This window comes from Fragaria vesca, linkage group LG5 (genome assembly GCF_000184155.1).
Source record: "Fragaria vesca subsp. vesca linkage group LG5, FraVesHawaii_1.0, whole genome shotgun sequence".
Lineage (NCBI taxonomy): Eukaryota > Viridiplantae > Streptophyta > Magnoliopsida > Rosales > Rosaceae > Fragaria > Fragaria vesca.
In genome coordinates, this window is record NC_020495.1 from 26,793,049 (window position 1) to 26,819,111 (window position 26,063).

Consider the following 26,063-nt stretch of genomic DNA (forward strand, 5'->3'; position numbering starts at 1 on the left):
GCTGATGGAAGAACTATCCTGGAGAGAAACAGGTAGAATCGAGAAATTCTGTGAGGTTCGCGAAGATTTCAGACTCAAAAGATTCACAGAGCTATGTAAGAATGTAGTCGACTTTCATATCCAAGTACATTTCATCGACAATGCTGAAGAGGCACTACGTCGGTGGACATATCTTCCTGGCAGACTGCTCCTTGAGCCGCAAGGTCGTGCAAGTGCTTATGAATTACGTCCGCAGCTGTCGACTTTTGGTTTCAGTCTACTATCCTACAGAGATCAACAAGATAATATGAATAGTTTCTGTAGCGACCGGTTTAGCTTTTATGGAAGTCTTAAGAAAAAGTTCTTCTATGAAAGACGCTTGTGTGAGTCGATTCTGTTGTTCAGGGAAGTAGGCTCCAGTGATCAACAAGAAATTATGGAAACTTTGTCTGAACGGTTATGGGAGTACGACAAGGAAGCTACCAAAGATGTCATAATCAAAAGGTTCTCTGAGGAAAGTGAGGAGGACTTCAGACTCAGAAGATTCATAAAGCTCTGTGGTGCGAATCCTTCCCTTAAAGATCTCTTCATCCGCAGTGAAGCTGAGAAGTGGGATATAGATGGTATGCTGCAGCAGACATCTGATCATGAAACAGAAATAGCACAAGAAATCAACAAGCACTCACGTTATGCTGAGTTTCTCTTTGGTGTGTCAATCATCTGGTTTAAAGCACGTTGTGCCAACGATCCTAGAAACCCCATTCAGTTACTACTTTCAGATGACATTGCTGAAAAACATTCTAATGAGAGCAATGAGTGTTTCAGACTCAGAAGATTCACAGATTCATTTAAACAACTTCCATCCATTTCCCAAGAGTATCTAGTCGAGTATATTGATCATACAATTCTTCAGGATCTAGGTACATTATTTCTTCCACTTCCTGGCGAAGGCAAACCCAAAGAAAGATCATCATTTGATCTTGAATTCATCAAGGTGAAAGCTCCGAACCTAAGAGGAGTAGAAGGTGCAAGTGCAACAACACAAGCAGGAGGAGGAGCAACTACACGAGGAGGACAAGCGACCACTGTTGAGGCCGCTGTGACATCATTTTCCAGTTAAGAGCTTGTAGGCCAGATCAACAACGAAAACAACATATATCTTTTCTACTATTTCCCTCGAGCATTGCACGTTTAGTTGAATGGCATCAGGCCGGTTCTGCAGTATGATTGTTCTAAGGTTTGGACTAGTCAATATCTAGCTTTGTCTTGTGTATTGGTTGTAATTGTCAGAGGAAGTTGATGATGCTCTATCTATTTGTAATATTAGTTCGAGAAGTTACTTAGTTCCCAACATTGAAATTTAATTTCATCGATAATTTGATACAGTTTGTTCTGTGGTTAACGTAATGGGGATATTTACGCTGGTATTTGGTATTCTTTCCTTCTGCACTTCACTTTCATACCCCAAGTAGATTCTGATCACCGTTCACAATTGACAAATGTATTGAGAAGGCAAGCTCCATCAGACGTGAAAAACCAATTTCGTATGTGATTGATGAAAGCTATATATGCTTTGAGATCATTAGAAAATAGAAACTACAGTTTCTAAGATGCAGTTCACAAACACCTAGAGAGAAGTGTAAAGAAAATAAACCACAACCTGAAGTTATCTAATTCAATAAAATCCCAGAATATTTAAAAGAAATTCCAACTAACGAGCCAAGAAGGCAAGAACCACATACCTCCAATATAAGATGCCTGAAACGCCAGAATAAGACTCACCAAGACTCCATTGGCGATTCTACACTCCGGTTTGCAGTTTCGCACGTTTTGTGCAAACCTAAAGGGCTAAACACACTGATTTGGGCCTCATATTCACTAGTGAGTTGGGGTTTCCAAATTAGGCCTGTATTTTATTTACCCGTCAAGTAGTTGGATTCTCTTTCCGGCATGTAAACGACTAAACGTAGCTCAAATGGCAAAGGCAGTCCCTACAGCCTACCCTATATTATAGAAATATTAGTTAGAAATCTTAGTAAGGACCCTTTTTTAAGTGGCCTATCGGCTGGTGTCTAGTTGTACTGTGTTTCCCGACTTAGGTTTGAATCATGAAGCTATCAAAGTGACTAGACACTAAGCCGTAATGCATAATTGAAGCGTGTCACATTAGCAAATTGGCTAAGTGTTACATCTGTATAAGTAGTTGCTCACTTTGAGTGATAAGTAAAGAAGAAAACAAACCATTTAGCATGTATGTATCCGCAACGGAGAGTGTGAACATTAAAAATCACTACAGAAGAATTATCAGATTAATAATTAGAATGTATCTCGCATGTCATATACGTGGAACGTACTCAGACTCATATGAAAAAAAATCATAAAATTGTAAACAATAAAGAAACATGACTAATCTAAAACGAGAATGTAAACAGTGAATTAAGTAAAACTGTAAACAACGAGGAAACAAAAACATAATAATTATGAAGAGACTAATCTAAAACAAGAATGTAAACAGTGAATTAATAGCGCTACGTACATGTTCAAACATAAAGAGTTCGAACTTCTATTGCATGTCATTTACGTGGAACTCAACATTATATTAAGTGAACAAAAGAAACAAAAACATAAAATCACAAGAAAATAAATTCACGACGAGAATGTAAACTTTGGAAAGCGTGCTACATTATCGCATGCAAAGAAGATTGTACTCTACTACATGTCACTTACGTGGAACTCAGCTTTAAATGACAGTATCGTAACGTTTGCATGCGTATCTGAAAGAATTAAAAGATGTATCAATTATGCAGATAACAAAATTATTAAAAAATTTATAAATAGATACATTGTATTAAGTATAACAGATGCATTATATCTATGAGAATAATTGTGCTGTCTATAATTAAATGCGTGGGGTTTGTCCAACCCAAAACCTTCCATTATCCTTCCAAGATTTCCATATAAGTTTTATCTTCCCCTCAAAGTTTTATCCACCAAAAACTTATCCCACCTCAACCTCCTCAGCTCCACTCTGTAAAACCTCAAACCTCTGGCTCAAATTCCATGTATACCTCCACCGCAGCCTATCTCTCTCTCAACCCCCCAAAGCCTTAATGATTGATGAGCTAGTATATTAAGTTTTCCCAAAAATGCACTCAAAAGTTTCCTAAGTTTCCCTCGCGTTTCTTGCACAGGGACCCCTCAATCTTTCTTTTTAAACCCACACACACCAAATTTGCACACCCCAAAAGAAAATCCCCTGATGTATAATTTTATATTGCGCTATAAATAAGTCCCAAGAGTCCAAAATCTTCACTTCACTCTCTCTCTCTCTCTCTCTCTCTCTCTCTCTCTCTCTCTCACTCTAAACCCATTTTTTGTGGAGACCCGTCTGTGTGTGCATTGCAAGCTCCAGCAATGGCGGGTTCAGGCGTCTTCACTGTCACCGATAACGACCTCTTCGACTACTTCCCCGAGAACAACGCCGGAAAAGACGATGAGGGTTGTGTTCTTTCAGCTAAAGGCAGCAACTTTGTGTTCAATTTGGACCAGAGTCTGCTCATCGACGCAAGCTGTGTTGTGATTGGTCAGGTGCTCGGAGAAGGGCCGCAGTCGATTGTCTATGAAGGATTGTGGGTCCCCCTTTAACATTCTCTCTTTGCTTCTTTGTTCTTAATTCTTGGTTGTGGCTTTCTTGATTAGGTTGATCACATTGTCTGCATGTTCTTGAATTTTGCTTCTTTTTGGGTTTGTTTGATTGGTTTAGTTCTTGGCTTGGTTTGGTGTTTTGGTTTTTGGTGTTTGAGTTGGGAATTCTGGGTTTGGTAAAGATAAACCCTTTTCAAGGGTTTTGATGATTTCTGGGTTCTTGTTTCCTTTGGTTGGTGAAAAAACTTTAGTGGTGTACTGTTCTGGGATTTACTTTTACTGTTTGATGAACTCTTTTTGAGCTGAGTATTTCTGAGAACAAAGTTCTTTGCTTTCTGCTGTTTTTCTATTGTTTTATGCCAAGAAAGTGAACAGAGCAGTCTGACATTTGTGAATTATATGACTATTGGAGTAAAGTAGTATTGAAATTCTGTTTTGGTATTGTACTGTTCATCAAATTGGTTTCCTTTAATTCTTGATTAAGTATGAATTAGAAGGTCCTAGACTCCTAGTGTAACTTTGGATCAGTTTGTGGATGTGTGTTCTTGGAAGTGGTGTTATATCGGTTGTTATGATGTTTTGGTTTACAGTTTATTCTAGGAGATACAGCATTTGGAAGATGATTTTTTCTCACTACATCACAGAGAATTAGGTGAAAGCTCAACAGTAAGAGATTTAAGATTTTGGTCTTCATCCATTTATTACAGAATCTGTCAAAAGCTTGGTTCTCCAATAGTGGGCAAGGGTTTTCTGCAAATCATAATGTAGCTCAGGAGGGGTCAAAAATTTAACTTTTAATACATCCGTTTAATTGTCAGTGTCCGTCCAATAATGGGCAGGGATTCTCTGCATAAAATCTCTTAGTATAGGAGGGACCAAAATTTTATTAGAGTAGCCAAAGCCAAGTCTTTTCTGCAATCAGACCCCTGCAGGCAAAACTTATGTAGGTTTTGTTCTTTTAGTTCCTCCACCTCCCTTATTATTTTATTTTCTGTAAATCTGCATCTGAAGATCAGATGTTTTTGTGGGTTGATCATCCTAGTCTCCCAGGCATTAGAATGTTTACAAGAATGTGATCATGCAATGAAATGATACACGATTATTAGCAGCACGTAGTGTATGTATCTGTTGTCATGTGTTATATAGTGCACGTGACCGGATTTTGTTTACCTATTCTGGCCATCGTATTAATGGCCTAGCAAAAAACTTGAAGGAACGTTATGTAATAATGTTAAGTAGGTTCTAAATAGGAAACCAATGGTTACATCTGGTAGATGAATATCCTTTTATGATTGGGAAACTCTGTCCATTATTATGTGTGTTCTTTTGATATTTCAGTGGCCTGGTGGGATGGGGGGAAGGGGGTGATAATTTTGAGGGGCTGTTTGGGGAGGACTCCCAACTGTGTAATAGGGAAAACATAATGATTGAGGGTCCTGCTTCATATGCTAAATAATACCTACTATCATGAGACAGCATTTTGTTTGAATCCAAGAACTAATAAAGTGATCTTATGTTTCGTATAAATAAATTTTTGGTGTATTCATAAATCTCTTTTCCTGTAATGCAACTGAGGCATTATATGTCCTGGATTGTTGAGTATTGAAGCTTTCCAGTTGTGTATCCAGGTACAATTCCAAGCCTGTCGCCGTGAAAATCATACAGCCAGACGAAACAGGTTTAATCAATCCTGAACGCAAGGAAAAGTTTCAGAGGGAGGTGACTTTACTGTCAAAGGCGAAACATGACAACATTGTGAAGGTAAGATACATTTCCTCATATTTTGTTCCTTTTTAGGCTAGTACCTATGAAAGTCCATCAAGATTTGGATATATTGTATGTCATCATTTTTATGTTATACTTTTGGGAAAATTTGTATGTTCATCCTTGTTTCTTCGAAATCCTGTTACTTTCTGGTATACGGTTCCAATTTCCCAGTCTCAGGGATTGGAAGTTAACCTTACACAAATGCTGTTTGTTTCAAGAAATGTCTTTCTTCTTTTTAAATTTAGGCAAGATGAGAACATGAGATTTCCTCCCCAGTCACCTGTATGTCTATCCCTCAATAGGTTATTCACTGCCCTGTTGCTGTTAGCCTCTGTAAATTGGATGTCCAAATAACTAAATTTGTGGGGTTTTGGAATATTCTTGCCTTGACTAATTGTTTCTCACTCTTAATTTATTAATTTACTGATTGTGATATAAGCATTTATGAAACCTTTGGTTATTATAATAACATTGCGAATGAAGTATTTTTTGGAGCAACTGAACAAAGCTCCGGTTACATAGTAGAAGAATGACTTACTTTAGATCTGATACTTTATGAACTGATAAAGCACTGGCGGGAGCAATTCAGAAGCTACATATTAAGAAATAAATCTCAGTCCTTCTTGGCTTCCAAATCATTCAGCACTGCAGTCCTTCACCTTCTTAATATATAGTGAGATCACTTAATAAACCCTGAATACCTCAGGTTATTATACTTTCTTTTTTTTATTTTTTTATTTTTTTTTTTTAAGTTTGTTTTATAATCCAAGAGTCCATAGTCCATACTACGTATGACTAGATTAGTCCTTGTCCTATAACAGTTTATCGGTGCATCTGTGGAACCAATTATGATGATAGTTACTGAGCTTATGAGAGGTGGTACAATTCAGAAGTACTTGTGGGGCACCCGCCCTGTAGTTCTGGACTTGAAGCTTTCAATAAGTTTTGCTTTGGATATATGTCGAGCTATGGAATACTTGCATGCAAATGGCATCATACACCGTGACTTGAAGCCAAGTAAGTTTTCTTTCTTACATTTCTTTTCTTTTTCATTGTAGCAGTTTGGTTTATGGACATGGGGCACTGGTCATGATTTTATTTTGGATTGGTGCCATATCCTCATTCTAATTGCCAAGTTTAGTATTGGATTGGCGTCCAAAATTTTCCAGATTGCGAGTAGTAATTCATTTTCTTTTCCTTTGATTTTGCATGCTCACCTGAGAATTATAACAGAAACACATTCCTAACAGATAGTCTCCTATTTGTTTTCCCCAGGCAATCTACTTCTTTCAGAAAACAAGAAGCAAGTGAAGCTGGCTGACTTTGGGCTTGCTAGAGAGCAGATAGAAGGTGCAATGACTAGTGAGGCTGGAACATACCGGTGGATGGCTCCTGAGGTGAACCATTTTTATTTGTTGCCTTAATTATTGAAACAACTGTTCAGCAAGAAAGTTGCATAATCAAGATTTTTCTTTCTTCTGAATTAGTTATTCAGCATAGAACCAGTTCCGAAAGGTGCAATGAAAGAGTATGACCACAAGGCTGACGTGTACAGCTTCTCAATAGTTCTGTGGGAGCTGCTCACGAACAAAACTCCATTCAAGGGAAGAAATAACATAATGGTGGCCTATGCTACAGCTAATGTAAGTTCTGTGAGTGCCTTTGAAACATTAAACTTATTATTCCGATATTTAATAGACTCTTGTGCACTGGTGCTGATCATTTTGAAGTTCCCTATTTGCTAAGAAAACTTGTGTGATCTCCCTAAGTCACTAAGGGTATAAAAATTTAAATAAAAATAAAAATAAAACAGATACTTATTATTAGCTAGACTTCGTTAAAATACTAGAATCATTGTAGCTCTTGCATTGCAGAATGTAAGACCTAACCTGGAGGACATCCCCAAGGAGATTACCCCTCTGCTGAAGTCCTGCTGGGCAGAGGACCCCAAGGACCGACCAGAATTTATGGAAGTCACAGATTTTCTCTCCAAATTCTACCAGGAACATTGCTTAAAGGAGACCAAACCTCCTCCTAAGGCCATTGAGACTGAAAGTAATGAGAGGAACATTGAGGAACATAATGAGAAGAGCATTAAGGAAGAAGAATCGCTGAGTACCTCCAAACCACATGTGAATGAGAAACTTGAAGAAGAGAAATGGGTTAAAAGGCGCAAGAAGAGTTGGTCATCTAGTTGGTTCTGTTTCTCTTGCTTAGCTCATTGACCAAATGACATGGTGAGTTTTGTTTGGCTGAGGAGCTTTATGCCTAGTCTAGGAATTCATGTAGGATGTTGCATCGGCTGTTGTCTTAGTTTTTGTTGTTGTATACACAGAGCATAGATTTAGGAAAATGTTCTCTTGCTAAATGGTTTAACATGTTATGGTGTCTGGTTGTCAATCAAAACCATTCAACGAATGGAAATGAATTCTTGCCTCAATGTGTGGAGCTGGAGATTGACAGTATGACAACATAGCATGTTAAATATGTGCAAGAGAACATTCATACACAGTTTCTTAGAACTATTTTATCTGGACAAAGATCGTAGCCATGGGTTCGTAGCTGAACTGGCATATCTTTTGTTCAGATTTCTTTCAGAATGAAATGTATTCAGAAACAAAGAAAGAAATGAAAATCTTGTTTTTTCCAATTGGGTTTTTGTTTTCTTAACATTTTCATAGCAGGGGTCAGATTCTATTAGTAGCGCAATTGTTCTCTATAAAGACAGAAATGCTGTTGGGATTTTGTTGTATATAGTAGGGCTGGGCACGGGACGGGACGGGAATGTGTTTTTAAAAATCTGTCCCGTACGTCCCAATCCCGATCGGGATCGGGATCCCGACTAAATTTTTTTTTTTTTTTCAAGAACAAATTAATTGATTATCAAACACCACCACATGTGGAAAAATGGGTTGAGAAACTCCAAGCATTCAAATGCTCCACCACAATTGATCAGTGTATGAAATTTTCGACATTTTTATGTTGTTTGGAACAACATTAATGAAATTAATGGAAAAAAAAATATCCAAAAACACATAAACAAAAAAAAGAACATTGATGAAATTAGAAGTACTAAAATCAACAAGAACATAGGTGCATAGGTGCTAAATTACATCCCACTTTAAAAGTACTAAATATCCCACATTAAAAATTAACCCTCAAACAACAACTAAAAATATCCAAAATCACACGAGCAAAAAAAAAGAACATGAATGAAATTAAAAGTATTATTTTAGACCAAATTAAGTGTGGTTGAGTGCATTATAACACCATGCAACCTAAAAAATCAAGTATAAAATGAATAAAATCAAGTATTCTAATATTACGGGACTGGACGGGATTTTTCGGGATAGTCCCGTCCCGTCCCGTCCCGTTATGGTAATGTTAAAACGGGACGGGACGGGACGAGATTGCTATTTTCAAAACCTATCTCGTCCCGTCCCGCTAACTTTCGGGACGGAACCAGTACGGGATCGGGATTCCAGTACTAAGTGCCCAGCCCTAGTATATAATAGGTTGCTGGTTTGCTGCATAGAGACCCAGTTTTATCTCTTTCATTTTATACTTGAAACCCACTGATGGTACTGGATGCTACTAACGACTTTACTGTATTTTATAAATTCTGTTCAAGGCTTCAAGCTAGAATACTGACTACTCCTCTGGTCAAGGAGGACTAGTAGGTTATACTGACTACTCCATCTAGCAAGTCACAAAATTTCCTTGTTATCCTATCATTTTCCATTTCTCAAAAGTTTATCGCTTTAGAGGAGATTATTTTATTATTGTTAATCCGCTAATTTTTCGTCATTTTTTCTGTATTGAGTTATTACATAACCGTCTAACAATAGTTGATAGTTTATAACGTTTGACAGAACATTCTAATATGGTTCAAAATGATAAAAATCACACTCATTAATCATTATGTATTCAGTGTCCATAATTGATGTTACATGATGATACTTTAATTCTATAAATTCTGTCCAAGCTAGACTATTCCTTCTAGCAAGTCATAAGATTTTCTTGTTAACCTTTAATTTCTCTCTTTGTTAAAAATATTCATTTTATTGTTTCGTTATTTTCCTCTAACACGGTATTGTCGGTATTACGGTTTGTTTTACATTCATATTCAACACACCGAGAGTCGTTAAATACCTAATCAAACAATCGAACTTAACGCTTAACTGATACGTTTATAACTTTCGACATAACATTAATATGGTTCCACATAATAAATACACTTTAAAAAAAAGAAAAAAAAGAAGATAAAAATCATCCTCATTAATTAGGTAATTAGTCTCTGGATTTAGTGATTAGCTATAAAGTGTAAAATGACAGGACGTGGGGTCCCTTTAGTATTTTTCTATAAATATTCCACCCTAACGTGGCGTAACACCACTGGCGGCCAGTAGAAACAGCAGGAAAAAGTCGCCGGAGGCAAGTAAAGAAGATGACCAAATATTAAATAGCGAGGGAGAGGGAGTAGCTGTCAGGGTGAGTCATCGTGGGTTTCAGCTTCGTCACGATCCAATCCAGTGAAACGTGGACAGCTGGACACTCTCTTCCTCGCACGTGTCGTCCTAAAAATCCTAGCCTCCCTCCGGTGCACCGCCGCCGCACACGATCCCTCCCCACCACCATATCCACTCAGAGAGACTCATAGAGAGAGAGAGAAGAAGACCCAGCCCATCTCAAACAACGACAGAGAAGCTCAGAAGAAACGGACACGGCCACCTAGGGAAGCTTCTCCAGCTTCTCACTTCCTCTCTTTCTCTCTTTGTTTTGTATTTGGGGAAATAAAACCCTAAAATTCTTAGCCGTTGATTCGTGGTGTGTAATTTTAAAGTGGTTCCACCTGGACTTCCACCTCACTCTCCTAAAACTCCATGAAAGCAGGTCTCCTCTTGTTTCTCTCTCTTCCATCTCCTCCTTGATTCTCGTTGATTTCCTTTTATAATTTACATCATTTACTTTCCCTAATTTGAATTTGTTCAGTGTTACTGCGCGGTTGATCTGTGTTCTTAATTTTTGTTTCGGAAAAATAGTTGTGGTTTGGGATAAGGGAGGGGTTGAATTGAATCAGACCGGTTGGTAAAGTTTTGAGTTTGAGCAGATTTGAAAGGGATTTTTCTGTCTTTTCCCACCTGTTTCCGTTTTTGGGGCTCAATGTAATGTGTGGGAGGTCTTCAATAGGAGCATCCAAATTTGATTTTGGGTACAGTAATGATTTTTGCTTTGGCCTAATCAGTGAGGTAATTTGTTTTTGTTGGATTTAGGACTGAAAATTTTGGTTATTTTTCAGGTGCTTAATAGAGATCTTTTGGGGAGAAGCGTGATCTGGTTGATTTGGAAGTAGAGGAGTGTTTGCTGAGACAATTGAAATGGGGACAGGGGAAGAGGGCACACCCTCTAAGCCTTCCAAACAAGCTTCAACTGCTCAGGTATGGCTTTGCCTTCTCCTCATACATAGTTTGAGATTTGGCTTTCGGAGTTTTAATCATGTGGTTGCTTGAATTGTGCAGGAAATACCGACACAGCCTTCGTACCCTGATTGGTCCAGCTCTATGCAGGTTCATGACCAAAACACATTCTGGATCGATATGTAATTTTTTGTGAAGTGAGGAGGTAGATAAATTTGATGTCGTGGCGGATTAGTTTAATTGCTCACTGCTCATTTTGTTGTTGTTCAGGCTTATTATGGTGCAGGAGCTGCTCCACCGCCCTTTTTCGCATCCTCTGTTGGTTCGCCGGCACCACATCCCTATATGTGGGGAGCCCAGGTGAGTTCATTTACTTGTTCTATAGTAGAGAAGTGCAGTCATTTTATTACTGTTACTCATGAGGAAGGTGGTTTGTAAATCATTAAATGTTCACTATTGTTGCTTGCTTCTTTGCAGCATCCTATGATGCCGCCTTATGGAACTCCTGTTCCGTACCCTGCCATATATCCTCCAGGTGGAGTATATGCTCATCCGGGTATGGTCACGGTATGATGTTCTTCCTCTGATGTGATTATTTACCCTTGCATCATAAATAGAAGGGGGTTTGTATCATATTAGGAAGGTTTCAAATTGATCAACTAATTGGTTTCGTCCACTTTCGTTAGACTCCTGCCTCGGTACCGCCAACAAATCCAGAGTCGGAAGGGAAGAGCACAGATGGGAAAGAGCGAGCTTCAGCCAAAAAACCTAAGGGAGCTGCAGGATTGGTTAGTGGGAAGGCTGGGGATGGTGGAAAAGCAACTTCTGGTTCCGGAAATGATGGTGCGTCACAAAGGTCAGTGGTCTTTGCATTGTATTCTGCCTTTTCATAAACATTAGATTGCGCGTCAGTCTTTACAATTCTACATTGGTTAAAGATCTCTTGTCGATAATGTGCCCCGTCTGACTGCAAATGTCTCACTAACAGTGCTGAAAGTGGTAGCGAGGGTTCATCAGATGGAAGTGAGGAGAATGGTAACCACCAGGTATGTGTATGCCCTGCAGTTGATACTCCAACATGTACTTCGGTACTTCCTTTCTTAAATGGCTAGTTAAGTTATGGTAGCTAGTTATCTGCAAATACCAGCTGCGACAGTATATATTGTGCTTTTGATTTTAGACAACCGGGCATGATAAATTACTTTCGGTATGAACTTTTTCTAATGATAACACGGTTGTAATATCGTAGGAGTATGGTGCAAACAAGAAGGGAAGCTTTGACAAGATGCTTGCAGATGGTATGATAATTGAGTGCTTTAATTTCTTTATTTTGGTCTGCTATAATGATCATGTTTTAACATACATGTCCTTTTTAGGATATATTGTATACGTAGACCTTGGTAAATGGTACTTGCCTCAAAATGGTTTTCTCTCATTTTTCAGGAGCGAATGCACAAAATAACACGGGTTCAGTGCCTGGGAAGCCTGTAGTTTCTATGCCTGCAACAAGTCTGAATATGGGAATGGACTTGTGGAATCCATCCCCTGCTGGTGCCGGAACTGCAAAAATGAGAGGAAATCAATCTGGAGCCCCATCAGCTGTCGGTGGTGACCATTGGATTCAGGTGCTAATTTTTTCATATATATATATATTTTTTTCTTTTTGGCAGAATATCTTACTCATGTTTTAAATTGCTATATTTTTAGTACATACTTTTCTCTTGTTATGCTGTATTTCAATCCGTATGTGTCTTTATTTCAAATATAGTAGTAATATTAGAGCAATTTATTAGTAGGTTAATAACTTGGATCATAGTGAAATGATTATTGAAAGTTAAAAAGTGAATTTAATACATTGTTTGTGTTCATATTAAATTTCCTTATTTTGTGTCTTCCTAATTATGCCTTGGAACTGTCTAGTCTTGAAGAACTTCCGAGATCCTTTTCCCTGAAAAAATCGTATTGTCCTTTTCATATTAGTTGTATGACTGTATCTCCATTTAATGCTTTTAATCTGTCCTTCATGATTTTGACAGGATGAACGGGAACTGAAAAGACAGAAAAGGAAGCAGTCAAATAGGGAGTCTGCTAGGAGGTCAAGATTGAGGAAACAGGTAAAGAAGCACTTTTACACACCTGTTGACAGGAGCTTCCTTTGTTCAATATGTAGTGTGGGAGGATGGGAATTAGACTAGTATTGGGGGATAAGTCAGAGATTTAATTATTGCGGATATGACCACAAGAAAGTTATCATCTAATTTGGTTGCACCTGAGCTTGGATGTGGGAGGAAAAAACATAACTAGTGTTGGTTGAAGTAATTAAATGTTATATCTAAACTAATGGATCCTGATACGGCGTTCCTTTTCTTACGTTTTTCCAGGCGGAGTGTGAAGAGCTACAAAAGAGTGTACATGGACTGACAAATGAGAATCACGGCCTTAAAGATGAGCTGCAGAGACTCTCCCAGGAGTGCGAGAAGCTTGCGTCTGAAAATACTTCTATAAAGGTTATTTCAATGATCATTGCAATTTGTTATAATTTTACTTGTATATGGCATGTTAGTAATACTTGCTTCTTGTCAAGTGGTGCTAGCATACCTCAGAAGAAATTTCATGTTTCCCGATTTGTTTAAATGTTCTTAGGATGAAGTCTATTTTGTGACTGTACGATTTTTGTTGCTATACAGGAAGAGTTGACACGATTGTGTGGACCAGATTTAGTAGCGAACATTGAACATCAATCTCATGGTGGTGAAGGTAACAGTTGAGATGGCACTGGTCTCTCTTTGTAGCAACAGAATTTTATCGAGCTCCGAAACGATGACCCTCACTTTAGCCTGAGTGTAGAACATTTGTTTTTCTTATACTAATTTATACGCTTAACCCTACTCTGTAACTGTATCGTTTATTTATGAACTGTTAACTGAGTTGGGTCCTTGATGGAGCAACCATGGCGATTGTTGTATCATTGGAAAAGAGTATATAATAGATAACTCCCATCTTGATCTTGTTCCATTCAGTGTTGTATAATTATTTGACGATGCTTCTCGGTTACTTGCCCTGCTCTATTTTAAAGCTTCACACATGCGATGGAATGATGAAACCAATCTGGAAAACACATGATCTTTGCGTCTTTGATTCTAACCAGAAGTATTTAGTTGGTCAGGGTTACATTACAATGTAAGCTGAGGTCAATCTTTGCATCTTGCTCGTTTAGTTCTTTTTATCACACTGTTTAATTCATCCTTAAGTATATCAATTAGTAACGACTTTAAACTACGCCCAAAATTCAGACCAAAAAAGAAAAAAACACTACGCCCAAATTATCCCAATCAATTTACCAGATTCCAGAGATAGAGAGATGAGCAGAACGGATAAAGCATCACCCACAAGGTGCAACGATTATGGCAGACAAAGAAAAGGAAGATAGAAGAGGACAAACTATTTCGTAAGCAAGAGAGGCTGAAAGTGCCTACCTCACCATAATAACTTGAATACAATATTTTCTCAACGAACCTCAGCAATTCGCCACTAGAACACAAAATAAAAACCCAGTTGTACCACAGCAAAATACTAACTAAAATAAGACGACCAATCTACTGCTACTTTATCACAAGAGAGCAGGGAATAGTTCTCTCATCTCTTCTTTTTTACCCTTACAAGAGGAAGAAAAAGAGTTCAAACTATGCACATTGGACTTTTTATGGAGAACTAATCATCTAGACCAGAGTCAGACTCTGTGGTTGGTCTAGGCTCCCCTTCAATTGCATTGTCTTGTGGCAGATCTGTATTAGCCCTGCCCCTCGGCATTTGATCTGTTAAGGAGGACACAAATTGATCATCAGTTAACAAAAACAATGTAAAGCTCTAACAAGCAAGCAGTCACTACCAGCCTCAGTAACAAGTGTTCATGCCCCACTTTACTAGATCCCTTTGAAGCTGTAACTACCAACCCCTGCTGTACGTCACTGACAAAATGTGTGTGATGGAGTGTTTGACCAATGTTCTCACCTGAACCAAAAACTTTCAGGAACATAGCCCTAGCATACTGGATCTCTCCTTGGTGTGCACTAATGAGTTTGAGCTGCAATGAAGAAACCAGAATACCTTTACGAACAAACATTTTAGTTCTATACGCACGCACAATGAAAAACAAGGAAGCACTTGCGAAGAAAGTAGAATTTGACCCAGGCCAACAAATTTCCAGGGTACATACTACTGAAGACTAATTGCAGACGGAGGGCGTACCAATTCACCATATGTAAGGCCCAAAATTCGATCAATTTTCGTTTGGTTCTTCAAAAAGAACGGGCGTAGGTGGTTCATGTACAACTGCTTTGCCCCCTAGATGGAAGCAGGCAGTTAGATATTTTTGATAGAAGAACACAATCATTTAATTACAACTCAAGTTGCTCACATGTATAGACCTGAGCACATAAAGAGAGTTGGATATGAAATGCTAAAAAGTAAACACAGTCCAGAATGCAGTCATAAGACGAGATGATAAGACACCAATAAACACTCGTACGATATAAATTTGTTTCTAAGTATCAAGATATAATGACATTTATATTTCACTAACAGAAACTTCCATGACAACTGAACAAAACAAAGAATAATACTAAATTCAGATTACTCAGTGTTAGCAAAGTTTTCCCATAAAATGGAGGAAAATAAATGGTTTTGAAAATAAGGAGGGTAGTTACAATGACATGACCAAAACAAACTCAAGATAACGGAAAGAGAAGATAGGCTGTGAAACCGATTCAAGGTACCATTGTCATTCTTCTTCAATATATACTGATGGAAACAAACCAAAAAGTAGCAAACTTATCTTACATCAGCAGATGGAAGTTGGAGCCAAACAAGAAAGGCGAACTTCATGTGATAGTAATATGGGCACCTGCACATAATCAAAAGTTCCAAGCAAAGATTAGGATATCCGTCTACTTCATAACATTATATAAGACTCTTTCCTTGAATCCATAGAATCTTCTAACCATATTTAATTCTTAAAGATGTCGATTTCTTTGCCCATATAGAAGGTAATCATCTGTGCTTCAACCATCAAAATAATGTTTGACACATCTAACCATATTCTTCATGGCTTCAACAATATCATCCATGTTGAAAAAATAACAAATAACCAAAAGAGACTGACAATGATCGTAACACTAAAAACAATGATCAAAGATAATGGAGTCTTCGTAAAAATGAAGATGAATAACAAAAGACAATGTACTGGGACCAAAGACACAACACAGATAGAACATATAAACGCAACATATCAAACACTATATGGATTTTGAAGCAGCCTTGTCCTATGTAGCATCAAACAGCGAAACTTTCCTACATGACAGATACGCTACTTTAGTGAACAGGTCCAGAGCCTTACCAAGATATAAGCCTATCCGAAAATATCTCCACAAGGCTGAAAGATCCATAAGCTGCAATCATTTAATGTCGAGGTACCAAAACAATAAAATCAATTTAGTTGCCTCATAACGCTCGAAAATCATACAAATAATAACAAACCCCAACCTGCCCAATAAAGAAGCCACTTTTGTTGCGCAGGATCATCTTTCCTCTCAATTGCCTTGCACGTACAGTACACCGGCACAACAATCCCCACAGAACAACTGTACCAAATCAAAAGCCTCAACTTGTACATAAGCAACAAAAAAACCACTTTCAAAATCCAACATTGATGAAAGAAACATGAATCAGGTCTTACCACGCTGTTCGAATCACAACGTTAGAGCCCAGAGGACAAAGGAGCAGCCGAAGCCCGACCTACACCCAATCATCAAATTCAAGGATCAATCTTCTATAAAAAACCAATTCAGAGATGAAATGAAGCCTCACCTCACTGGCTATGCCGGATCCGAAAAGAGCCATCTTTTCCAGGCAGAAAGAGCAAAACGCGCGCAGAGGCTTCAATCGGCGTTTTATACGCTGGGGTCGGGGGCGGTGTCGTTTATTGGGCCGGGCTTGCTCAAGCCCAAATTTAAAAGATATTAAAAGCCGCAACGGCGTCGTTTTGATTTTCTTGTACGCTTCTTATATTAGATCAGCTTGTCTGGCACTCTGGCTGAGTAGTAAAACCTAGTGTTTGTTTTGATGGGGTGAATTTTTGGGAATTTAATCAAAAATAAAGAATTTATAATTTTTTTAACCCTTTTCACCGTTTGGATTATTATCCTGTGGAATTTGTAATTTTTACAGAAAAATAATCGTAGAATTTGAGAGCTTAAATTCTCTACTTGAATAATAGGCAGCGTCATTTGTCAATTTTAAAAATTCTACATCATGAAATCCAAACAATAGAATTCTCAGTCAATAGAATTTAAATAATGGAATTGTAATTCCCATTACTTTGAAATTTTTGTGGAAATTGGAATTGCTTCATCCAAACACAAGCAAGGTAGTAGAACATAAAATATCAAAAAAAGAAAAACCCATTGCAGCAACGGCTGAAGGCCTGAAGCAGACCTGCCGGAGGAGATTATTGCATGTGAATATAATGTCTCGGCTGCCGGTGAAATCCTTGGTCCGATTCCCGGCCGTCTCAAAGCGGTGGCGTTCGATCATATTATTCGACAAGGATTTCGCTGTCAGAGTATAAGAACTAGAAAGCAAGATAATTATAGAGAGTATTGGAGCTAAACTGTATTGATATAATTGACTGAAAAGAAAGCTCTATTAAATAGAGCGTACAAAAACAAACTAAACATAAATTCTGGAACGGCTAGCTGCTAACAAACCCTAATAATAAGGGATTCCTAATGACTTCTGTCAGGACCCATCCTGAATTTCATCCTGAAACTCGAAATAAATCCTGCGGGGACCACCTCCAAGGAAAGTTTACCGAAAATTCAGCATAACCTCCCTTGAAAATGGACAACCCTTCCTAATAATACATGCAAACACTTCTAAAAAACCAATTCCAACCTTAAACTCCTGGAGCCTTCGTGCTCCCCAAAACACAACATCTCCCAAATTAATTATTAAACTAAATAAAATCCCATAACAAACAATTCGTTAGTTCAGAGCAACTCTATTAGGGGAGAAATGGACTAGAGTTATAAATATGAGCGGAAGCTATACTAATGACTATGCCTCTTCTCTATGTACGCCCGACCCCAACTAGGCTAACCTGCACACTGGGCATTTTAAAACAAAGAGCTCAGGGGAAAACATTTGAAAACACGTTAGAGTGAGTGGACACAAATGAATTTATTAAAAATATTTATGCATTCCCATTTTAATTTCATAGAAAATATACTGCATGCGGCAGTTCAAAAACGCTCAACTCATAAACTGGCAAAAACACAACTAGCTCCGGCTAGTCTCCAAGACTTAATAAAATACAGCCTCTCAGGCTAAAATACAAATATATATGTATGTATCTACACTCGTCCATACTCTTTGTATGAATTCTTATTAAAATATAAGAAAAATAGAAGTTCATACAAGGCTACTAGGCTTGCGTCTAACGCTCACGTCACGCCTTAATGCGGTGATACACTACGCCATTAAGGTGGACAGACGGGTGTATAAATATGTGTCCATACCCCTTATATGAATTAGATACTCATATAGGGCTATTACGCTCGCGTCCAACGCTCACGTCACACCATAATGCGGCTATATGCTACGCCATTAAGGTGGACAGACACATATGGCTAGCTAGCATTTATATACATACTCTCCTCATAAATATCCATATACATATTCACCGAAAATCTCATTTTTTGCAACTTTCCAAATAACACGATAGCCATTAAAAATAAGAACATTTACTTCGGAAAATGACTTCGCGAAAATAAACAATTCCACAAATTGATATTCAATAAAATCAATCATTTAATATGAAATCACCGCATGCTTATAATTTAAAACGAACGTCCACTCACAACTTTAGGCCTAAGCCTGACGTCAATCCGAGATCTCTCCAATTCGAGCCTCCTCACGTCCTGTTCCAAATATAAAATTAATTTCCCAACTAAAAATCCAAATATTTATATACAACATAGACAAAAATTAAACGTGAGCCATATCCACGCTTATCATTGCCTAACTTCAATATTCCTAATTCAAAATGCTCCAAACTTCACAGAAAAATAATGGCAGCCTTAACACAATCTTCACAGATTATACGACTTTAATCCAATGGCCGAATTCTACCTTAATTAACCGCCAAAAATACCAAACTTCAGAAATTCACAAACCTATCCAAAACTCATCCAAAAATTCCATAATTCATATCAAAATACTCCTCTTAATAATCCACATTTAAAACCACAAAAATCTCCTACACAGCGGCGGCGCCGGCGGCAGCTCCGCCAGCAGCGGCGGCCGGAGGCCGATTCCGGCGACCTCCAAATCCTACCAAATTTTAACAGTAGCTTTCTCTCCACTCCCTCTACAACTTTCCTAACTAGCACAAACCCAAAATCCAAGCCTAACTAGGTCAAACGAGCAAAAACATCTAAAACACCCTAGAACTTCCACCTCTAATTTCTCCTTACCTGAAGCGAACCGGAGTGAGCCCTTTTAGGGCAAGGCAGCTGGGTTGGAGACCTTCAAAATCATACCAAGCTTGCCCGGATTGGTGGCCGGAGGAGAGAGTTCCGGCGAAGTGAAGCTTTGGACAGTCGGACCTTTCGGGGGAGAGTGCTCCTTCACGGCGGAGCTAGGGAAGCTGCTACCGGTCCAGGGAGGTAGCTGGGATAATGGCCGACCGAACGGGACCGGTGCGGCAGCGAACGGTGGCGGGAGGACGGCCGGAAAACTGGGCAGCGGGAGGAGCTCGGGGAGAGAGAAAACCGGGAAGAAAAAAAAAGAAGAGAAGGGAGAAAATGGCTTTGGGCCTCCTCCCCTCAAACCGGTCCAACTTAATACCCACTTAAAAACAAACCCAACTCCAAAAATAAAATACCCCGAAAAATAATATCCGAATAAAAATTACCTTTTACTAGCTAAAATTTTACCATTTTTACCGTCGTCATACTTTTCTCCTACGAATAACTCTCTGAAATAATCGTCCCCCAAAACCCCTCGAGGGACCAATTAAACTATAACTTCATTGACGGATACAGTAAAATTCTTATTATAATCAAGCTAGTAAATAAGGTAAAAATTTAAGAGTTGGGATGTGACAACTTCCTTCAATGAACACACACCAAGTAGTTCCCGCAGCTTCAAGAATGTAGTAACCTTGAGTGGCTTGGTTAGGATATCAGCAACTTGATCTTCACTTATACAATAAACCAACTCAATAACACCATCTTTTGTCAAGTCATGAAGAAAATGATACCTTACATCAATGTGTTTGCTTCTCCCATGTAACACCAGATTCTTCGATAACTTGATGGCTGAGCTATTATCACAGTAAACAGCAGTAGACTCCAACTGAGGAAAATTTAATTCCCCAAGTATTCTTTTAAACCACACTGCTTGACAAGCACATGCAGCTCCAGCAATAAACTCAGCCTTCGTTGTCGACAAAGAGACAACTTGCTGCTTCTTTGATGACCAAGAAACAGCTCCACTACCCATCATAAACACATAACCAGAAGTACTTTTTCTGTCATTCACATCTCCAGCATAATCACTATCAGTAAACCCTATAAGCTCCGACTTCTCTCTCTTCTTATAAAAACACCATAATCAATTGTGCCTTGCAAGTAGCGCATGACCCTTTTCGCAGCAAGAACATGTTGCTCAGATGGCTGCTCCATAAACCTGCTAATAACACTCACTGCAAACATTATATCAGGCCTTGTTGCAGTGAGGTACATCAAGCTACCAACCATCTGCTTGAAAAATCTGCTGTCAGCTTTCTTACCTTTAGGATCACTAGCCAACTTCAAACCCGGTTCTGCTGGGGTTGCTACTGAGTTGCAGCCTTTCATCTCAAATTTCTCCAGTACCTCCTATGCATACTTCTTCTGTGTAATAAAGATCCCAACAGCTGACTGAACTACTTCAATGCCAAGGAAGTAATGCATCATTCCCAAGTCTGTCATATCAAACTCCTTCATCATAGACCTCCGCAGCTCATCAAACATCTGCTCATCATTGCCGGTGTAAATCAAATCATCGACATACAAGCACACAAACAAATACATCCATGCAGCTCCGTTTTTGACATAAAGAGTATGCTCATATGGACACTTCTTGAACCCAACACCAGCAAAGTAGGCATCTATACGACTATACCAAACTCTAGGTGCCTGTTTTAGTCCGTAAAGAGCCTTTTTCAGCTTGTACACCTTCTTCTCACTCCCTTCTTTCACATAACCAGTAGGTTGCTCAACATAAACCTGCTCTTGCAACTCTCCATGTAAAAATGCATATTTAACATCCAACTGGTATATAGGCCAATCATTTTGTGCTGCAACTGAAATCACCAACCTGTTTGTGTCAAGCCTCACAACTGGAGCAAAAAATCTCTTTATAATCAACACCAAACTCTTGCTTGTATCCCTTTGTAACCATACGAGCTTTGTGCTTCTCCACTTCTCCCTTTGCAGTCACCTTAGTCTTGAACACCCATTTCACTCCAATCGACTTCTGCCCTTTTGGAAGATCAGTAAGCTCCCAAGTATCATTCTTCTCTATTGCCATTATCTCAGCATCCATAGCATCCTTCCACTTCTTCTCTTTCACCGCATCCTCAAAAGTTAGAGGATCACAGTCTGCAAATAAAATCAAATGCGCAAGCTGATCATCATCAGAACCATCAGAACTAGAAGTGAATTCACCTCCACTTTCGTAATCAATCATCCATGCTGGCCTCTTTCTAGAACGAGGACTGGGAGGATCTGATGTCTGAGCTTCACTTTGTACAACTGGAACAATTGATAACTGAGGTTGCTGCGGTGGCACTTGCTGCGGTGACTGAGGTACGTTGCTAAATTTCATCTTCTTCAAGAGGCATAGGAATTTGCTGCTTCAAAGAACCATCATCACTCCACTTCCATATCTTTTCCTCATCAAATATCACATCCCGGCTGATCACAATCTTCTTAGTTACCGGATTATACAACTTGTAAGCTTTGGACTGCTCACTGACTCCAAGAAATATGCACCTTTCACCCTTGTCATCAAGCTTCTTTCTTTTCTGATCTGGAATGTGAGCATAAGCAATACAACCAAAAATTTTGAAATGACCGACTGCAGGTTTACCTCCATGCCATGCCTCCTGAGGAGTCATGTTTTGAACAACAAAAGTAGGACTTCTGTTCAATATATGGATACTCCAGTTCACTGCCTCCGGCCAAAAAGACTTCTCAACACCTCCTCTTGCAAGCATACTTCGTATCATATTAATGATAGTACGATTCTTCCTCTCACATACACCGTTTTGCTGCGGTGTATAAGCTGCAATGAGCTGCTTCCTTATACCATGCAACGCATAGAAACTCACAAACTCATGTGAGTTGTATTCTCCACCGCAGTCAGTCCGCAAAATCTTAATAGGTTTGCCAGCCTCTTTTTCAACTAAAGCTTTAAAGCTTCTGAACGTAGTAAGAGCCTCTGACTTCTCTAACAAAAAATAAACCCAAGTTTTCCAGCTGTAATCATCAATAAAAGAAATAAAGTATCTCTTTTTACCATTTGATTCCGGAGTGATAGGCCCACAAATGTCAGAGTGAACAAGCTCAAGTGGTGCACTGGCTCTCCAAGCTTTTCCTTTTTGGAATGACTCACGATGCTGCTTGCCAACACAACACTCTTCACACACCTTGCTGGAAGGAGAACTGATTTCGGGAAGACCAGTAACCATCTTCTTCTGATATAGTGTCTGCAATCCATTAAAATTCAAATGACCATAGTGGTAATGCCACAGCCATGTTGAATCTTTTATCTCAGCCAAATTGTAGGAATGAGCATTCTTGATTGTCAATGGATACAGCCTGTTTGGAGTCATCTTCACATGAGCAATAAGACCCCTTTGAGGATCATAAACTTCACAAGCACCATCCCTCATTGTAGACACATAACCCTTCTCTTGAAGCTGACCAATACTCAATAAATTGCTTTTCAAGGCAAGAACATAATAGACATTTGAGATTGTTTCAACATGATCAGCTTTAGTTCTAATACGAATATTACCCTTCCCCATGACATTGACAATAGAATTATCACCAAATCTCACAACAGTACGAAATTCTTCATCCATAACTGAAAAAGAGGACTTACTACCACACATATGATTGCTGCACCCGGAGTCTAAGTACCATGTATAAGCTTCAGGCTCCTCCTTCTCAAGAAACGCCATCAATAGTGTCGCCTCTTCATCTTCCTTTTTCTCCGCAAAATGAGACTGCTCAACGGTCTTTTGTTTCTCCCTGTGAAGCTTCGCATTACACTCATCCCGAAAGTGACCAAACCCATGACATCTGAAGCATTCCACCTTGGACTTATCAAAATGTCCTCTACCTCTGCCTGAGGATTGATGTTCATGCTTGAAACCTCCTTTGCCACCTATGCCATGAAAATCAGGGGATTGATCATCATGCTTGAGTCCGCTCCCACTGCCATATCTCATACTTCTGCCTCTTCCTCTCCATACGCCTCTACCTCTGCCTCTAGCTAGCTGGAAAACCACCATTTGTTGATGCTTTTAAGGCTGCCGGCTCCTCTCCTCTACTCCGATTGAGTTTTTGCTCAAGAACCAGCAGTGAACTTTGCAGCTCATCCACTGACATCTCATCAATGTTCTTCGACTCTTCAATGGAGCAGGCTATATAGTTGAACTTTTCAGTCAAAGATCGAAGTATCTTATCCACCACAGTAGCATCATCCATCTGTTGACCGTGAGTTCGCATTCTATTCGCTACTGACATAACTCTAGAAAAATAATCTGTAACAGACTCACCAACCTTCATCTCAAGAGTCTCAAACTCTTTGCGAAGTGCTTGAAGTTGAAAGCGTTTCACCCTCGCGTTCCCTTCATACTTCTTCTTCATGGAATCCCATATTTGCTTCGCAGTATCCTTTTGAAGGATTGTATCTAAGATCGTGCGGTCAATCGCCTGAAAGAGATAATTCTTCGCCTTCAGATCTTTCAGCTGCAATTCATCCAATGTCTTCCTCTGTGTTGCAGTTGTCACCTCCCCCGCAGCAGGCTCAGTGAAGCTTGTCTCAATTAGGCTCCAATACTCCTTCTACCTCAAGAAATTCTCCATTAATAAACGCCAATGGTCATAATGACCATCAAAGCCATTCTCTGCCATCACCCTCACTGCTGCAAGACACACACAAAGCTGCTGCTTTTCACCTCAGGCCCAGTAGGGGCTCTGATACCACAACGTCAGAGTATAAGAACTAGAAAGCAAGAGAATTATAGAGAGTATTGGAGCTGAACTGTATTGATATAATTGACTGAAATGAAAGCTCTGTTAAATAGAGCGTACAAAAACAAACTAAGCACAAATTCTGGAACGGCTAGCTGCTAACAAACCCTAATAATAAGGGATTCCTAATGACTTGGTAAATCAACAAACTCTCAGTAGACTAGGACTAGGACTTGTTCAATACTAATCCAAATAAACTAAAACACTAACATTCGCAAATCAGCATCGGAGGAACAAAAGTACCCTCACTCGCAGAGTGCTGGTCTTCTCATACCCTCCTGAAATCACCAACGAACTATATGCTGGAAACGTCCGTCCTCTGCTGAAATCGCTGGACTTGGAAACGTCGTCGTTTAGAAGCCTGAATTTCTCTTTCCGGCAACCGGGTTATTTTTCCTTCCTATTCGGCTCCTGCAATGGTCTCGTACTTAAAGCTTATGCGAATGTTCTCTACGTCTATAACCCATCAACTGGATTCGTAAAGGAGTTACCTCTCTCAAGTTATTCCATAAACTTGTCGGGGCGGTCGGGGCGGTGTCATCTATTGCCAACCCAAAACGGCGTCGTTTCATTTTCGTTTACGCTCCTATATATTAGATCTGTTCTTTGGCTGTGAGAGAGTAAAACCCTAGCCAGTTTCATTCTAAATTTAAAAAAAAAAAAAAAAACCCTAAGCTAGTACATGTTTGGTTGCAGCAATGACGGAAGCAGACCTACCGGAGGAGATTATAGAGAACATAATATCTAGGCTGCCGGTGAAATCGTTGCTCCGGTTCACCTCCGTCTCAAAGCGGTGGCGTTCTATCATATTATTCGACACGCATTTCGCAAATCAGTTTCAGAGGAACAAAACCCTCACTCGCAGAGTGCTAGTCTACTCGCCCGCAATCGATCGTAGAGACTATCGTCGGCTGGAATCGCTGGACTTGGAAACGTCATCGATTAGAAGCCTGAATTTCTCTTTCCGCCAGCAACCGGGTTATTCAGCCACCCTACTCGGCTCCTGCAATGGTCTCGTATTTATAGCTTATCACAATGTTGTCTTCGCCTATAACCCATCAACTGGATTCGTAAAGGAGTTACCTCTCCCAGATTATTCCAAGAAGTTTTGGCTAGGGCCTTTTGGTGCTGGATATTTACCTGCGACGGATGACTATAAAGTTTTTGTGATCTATGATCCGAAGGGGATGGGAGATGTAAGGTTGTGCGAGATGATCTCATTGAAATATCAGATTTGGAGAAGTATTGACGGACCTGAGGATTGTGACATCTATGAGCGGAGGGGGACTCTTGTCAATGAGGCACTTCATTGGGTTGGGACGCGAAGGACGCGAATCACAGATGAAATAATTGCTTTTGATTTGGCTATGGAGGAGTTTCGGAAAATGAAGATGCCTAATTTCCGCCAAGATGGGAAGCATGGAAACAAGTTCTTGGGTTGCCTTGGAGGATGCCTGTGTCTGTTGCGTTGTCCAGCTTATGAATATTCTCATTCGGTTGATTTTGATTTTTGGGTCATGAGAGAATATCAGGTGACTGAGTCGTGGACTAAGCTCTATCACTTGAGGTTTACAAATCCGCAAGGCAGATTGCAAATGTGGCCAGTCCTGATTACGGAGAACTATACAGTTTCCACAATATGTACTGGCAATGAGAAAAGGGTAATAAGGATCTCTCATAAACAACAAGAAGAAGAGTCTAGTTTTGATATACTTGACGGCGGTCGTTGGTATGGCGTAATTGAATATGAAGAGAGCCTAGTTTCGATTGGTGGCTAATCAAAATGGGGTTGAAAATTCATCACAATGGCTCACAAAGCTGAGATGAAGAGGAATCTTCGCCCTCTCTGCATTACTGCATATACATGCTGGATAGGTAGTTCCCGGCC

The 26,063-nt window shown here is 39.4% G+C and overlaps 4 protein-coding genes across 4 annotated transcripts; 3 read left to right on the forward strand and 1 right to left on the reverse strand.

Moving 5' to 3' along the window:
* The first annotated feature begins 3,393 nt into the window (after window positions 1-3,393).
* LOC101312454 (serine/threonine-protein kinase HT1-like) lies at window positions 3,394-7,616 on the forward strand. Its single transcript, XM_004301840.1, has 6 exons — window positions 3,394-3,608; window positions 5,253-5,385; window positions 6,213-6,408; window positions 6,667-6,788; window positions 6,879-7,034; window positions 7,266-7,616. Exons 1-6 carry the CDS (start codon window positions 3,394-3,396, stop codon window positions 7,614-7,616), a joined length of 1,173 nt encoding a protein of 390 aa, XP_004301888.1.
* A 2,444-nt stretch (window positions 7,617-10,060) lies between these two features.
* LOC101299194 (G-box-binding factor 1-like) lies at window positions 10,061-13,850 on the forward strand. Its single transcript, XM_004300563.1, has 12 exons — window positions 10,061-10,284; window positions 10,691-10,829; window positions 10,911-10,958; window positions 11,079-11,168; window positions 11,286-11,375; window positions 11,495-11,664; window positions 11,797-11,854; window positions 12,058-12,106; window positions 12,252-12,433; window positions 12,845-12,922; window positions 13,190-13,315; window positions 13,496-13,850. The coding sequence occupies exons 2-12, from the start codon at window positions 10,770-10,772 to the stop codon at window positions 13,574-13,576; spliced, it is 1,032 nt and encodes a 343-aa protein (XP_004300611.1). The 5' UTR covers window positions 10,061-10,284; window positions 10,691-10,769; the 3' UTR covers window positions 13,577-13,850.
* A 389-nt stretch (window positions 13,851-14,239) lies between these two features.
* Window positions 14,240-16,720, reverse strand: LOC101299482 (HVA22-like protein k-like). Its single transcript, XM_004300564.1, has 8 exons — window positions 16,674-16,720; window positions 16,543-16,601; window positions 16,350-16,447; window positions 16,204-16,255; window positions 15,648-15,711; window positions 15,057-15,152; window positions 14,820-14,892; window positions 14,240-14,623 (listed from the first exon to the last, which is right to left on the reverse strand). Exons 1-8 carry the CDS (start codon window positions 16,704-16,706, stop codon window positions 14,520-14,522), a joined length of 579 nt encoding a protein of 192 aa, XP_004300612.1. The 5' UTR covers window positions 16,707-16,720; the 3' UTR covers window positions 14,240-14,519.
* Window positions 16,721-24,873: 8,153 nt separating this feature from the next.
* LOC101313031 (F-box protein At3g07870-like) lies at window positions 24,874-25,953 on the forward strand. Its single transcript, XM_004301841.1, has one exon. The coding sequence runs from the start codon at window positions 24,874-24,876 to the stop codon at window positions 25,951-25,953; it is 1,080 nt and encodes a 359-aa protein (XP_004301889.1).
* The last annotated feature ends 110 nt before the right edge of the window (window positions 25,954-26,063 follow it).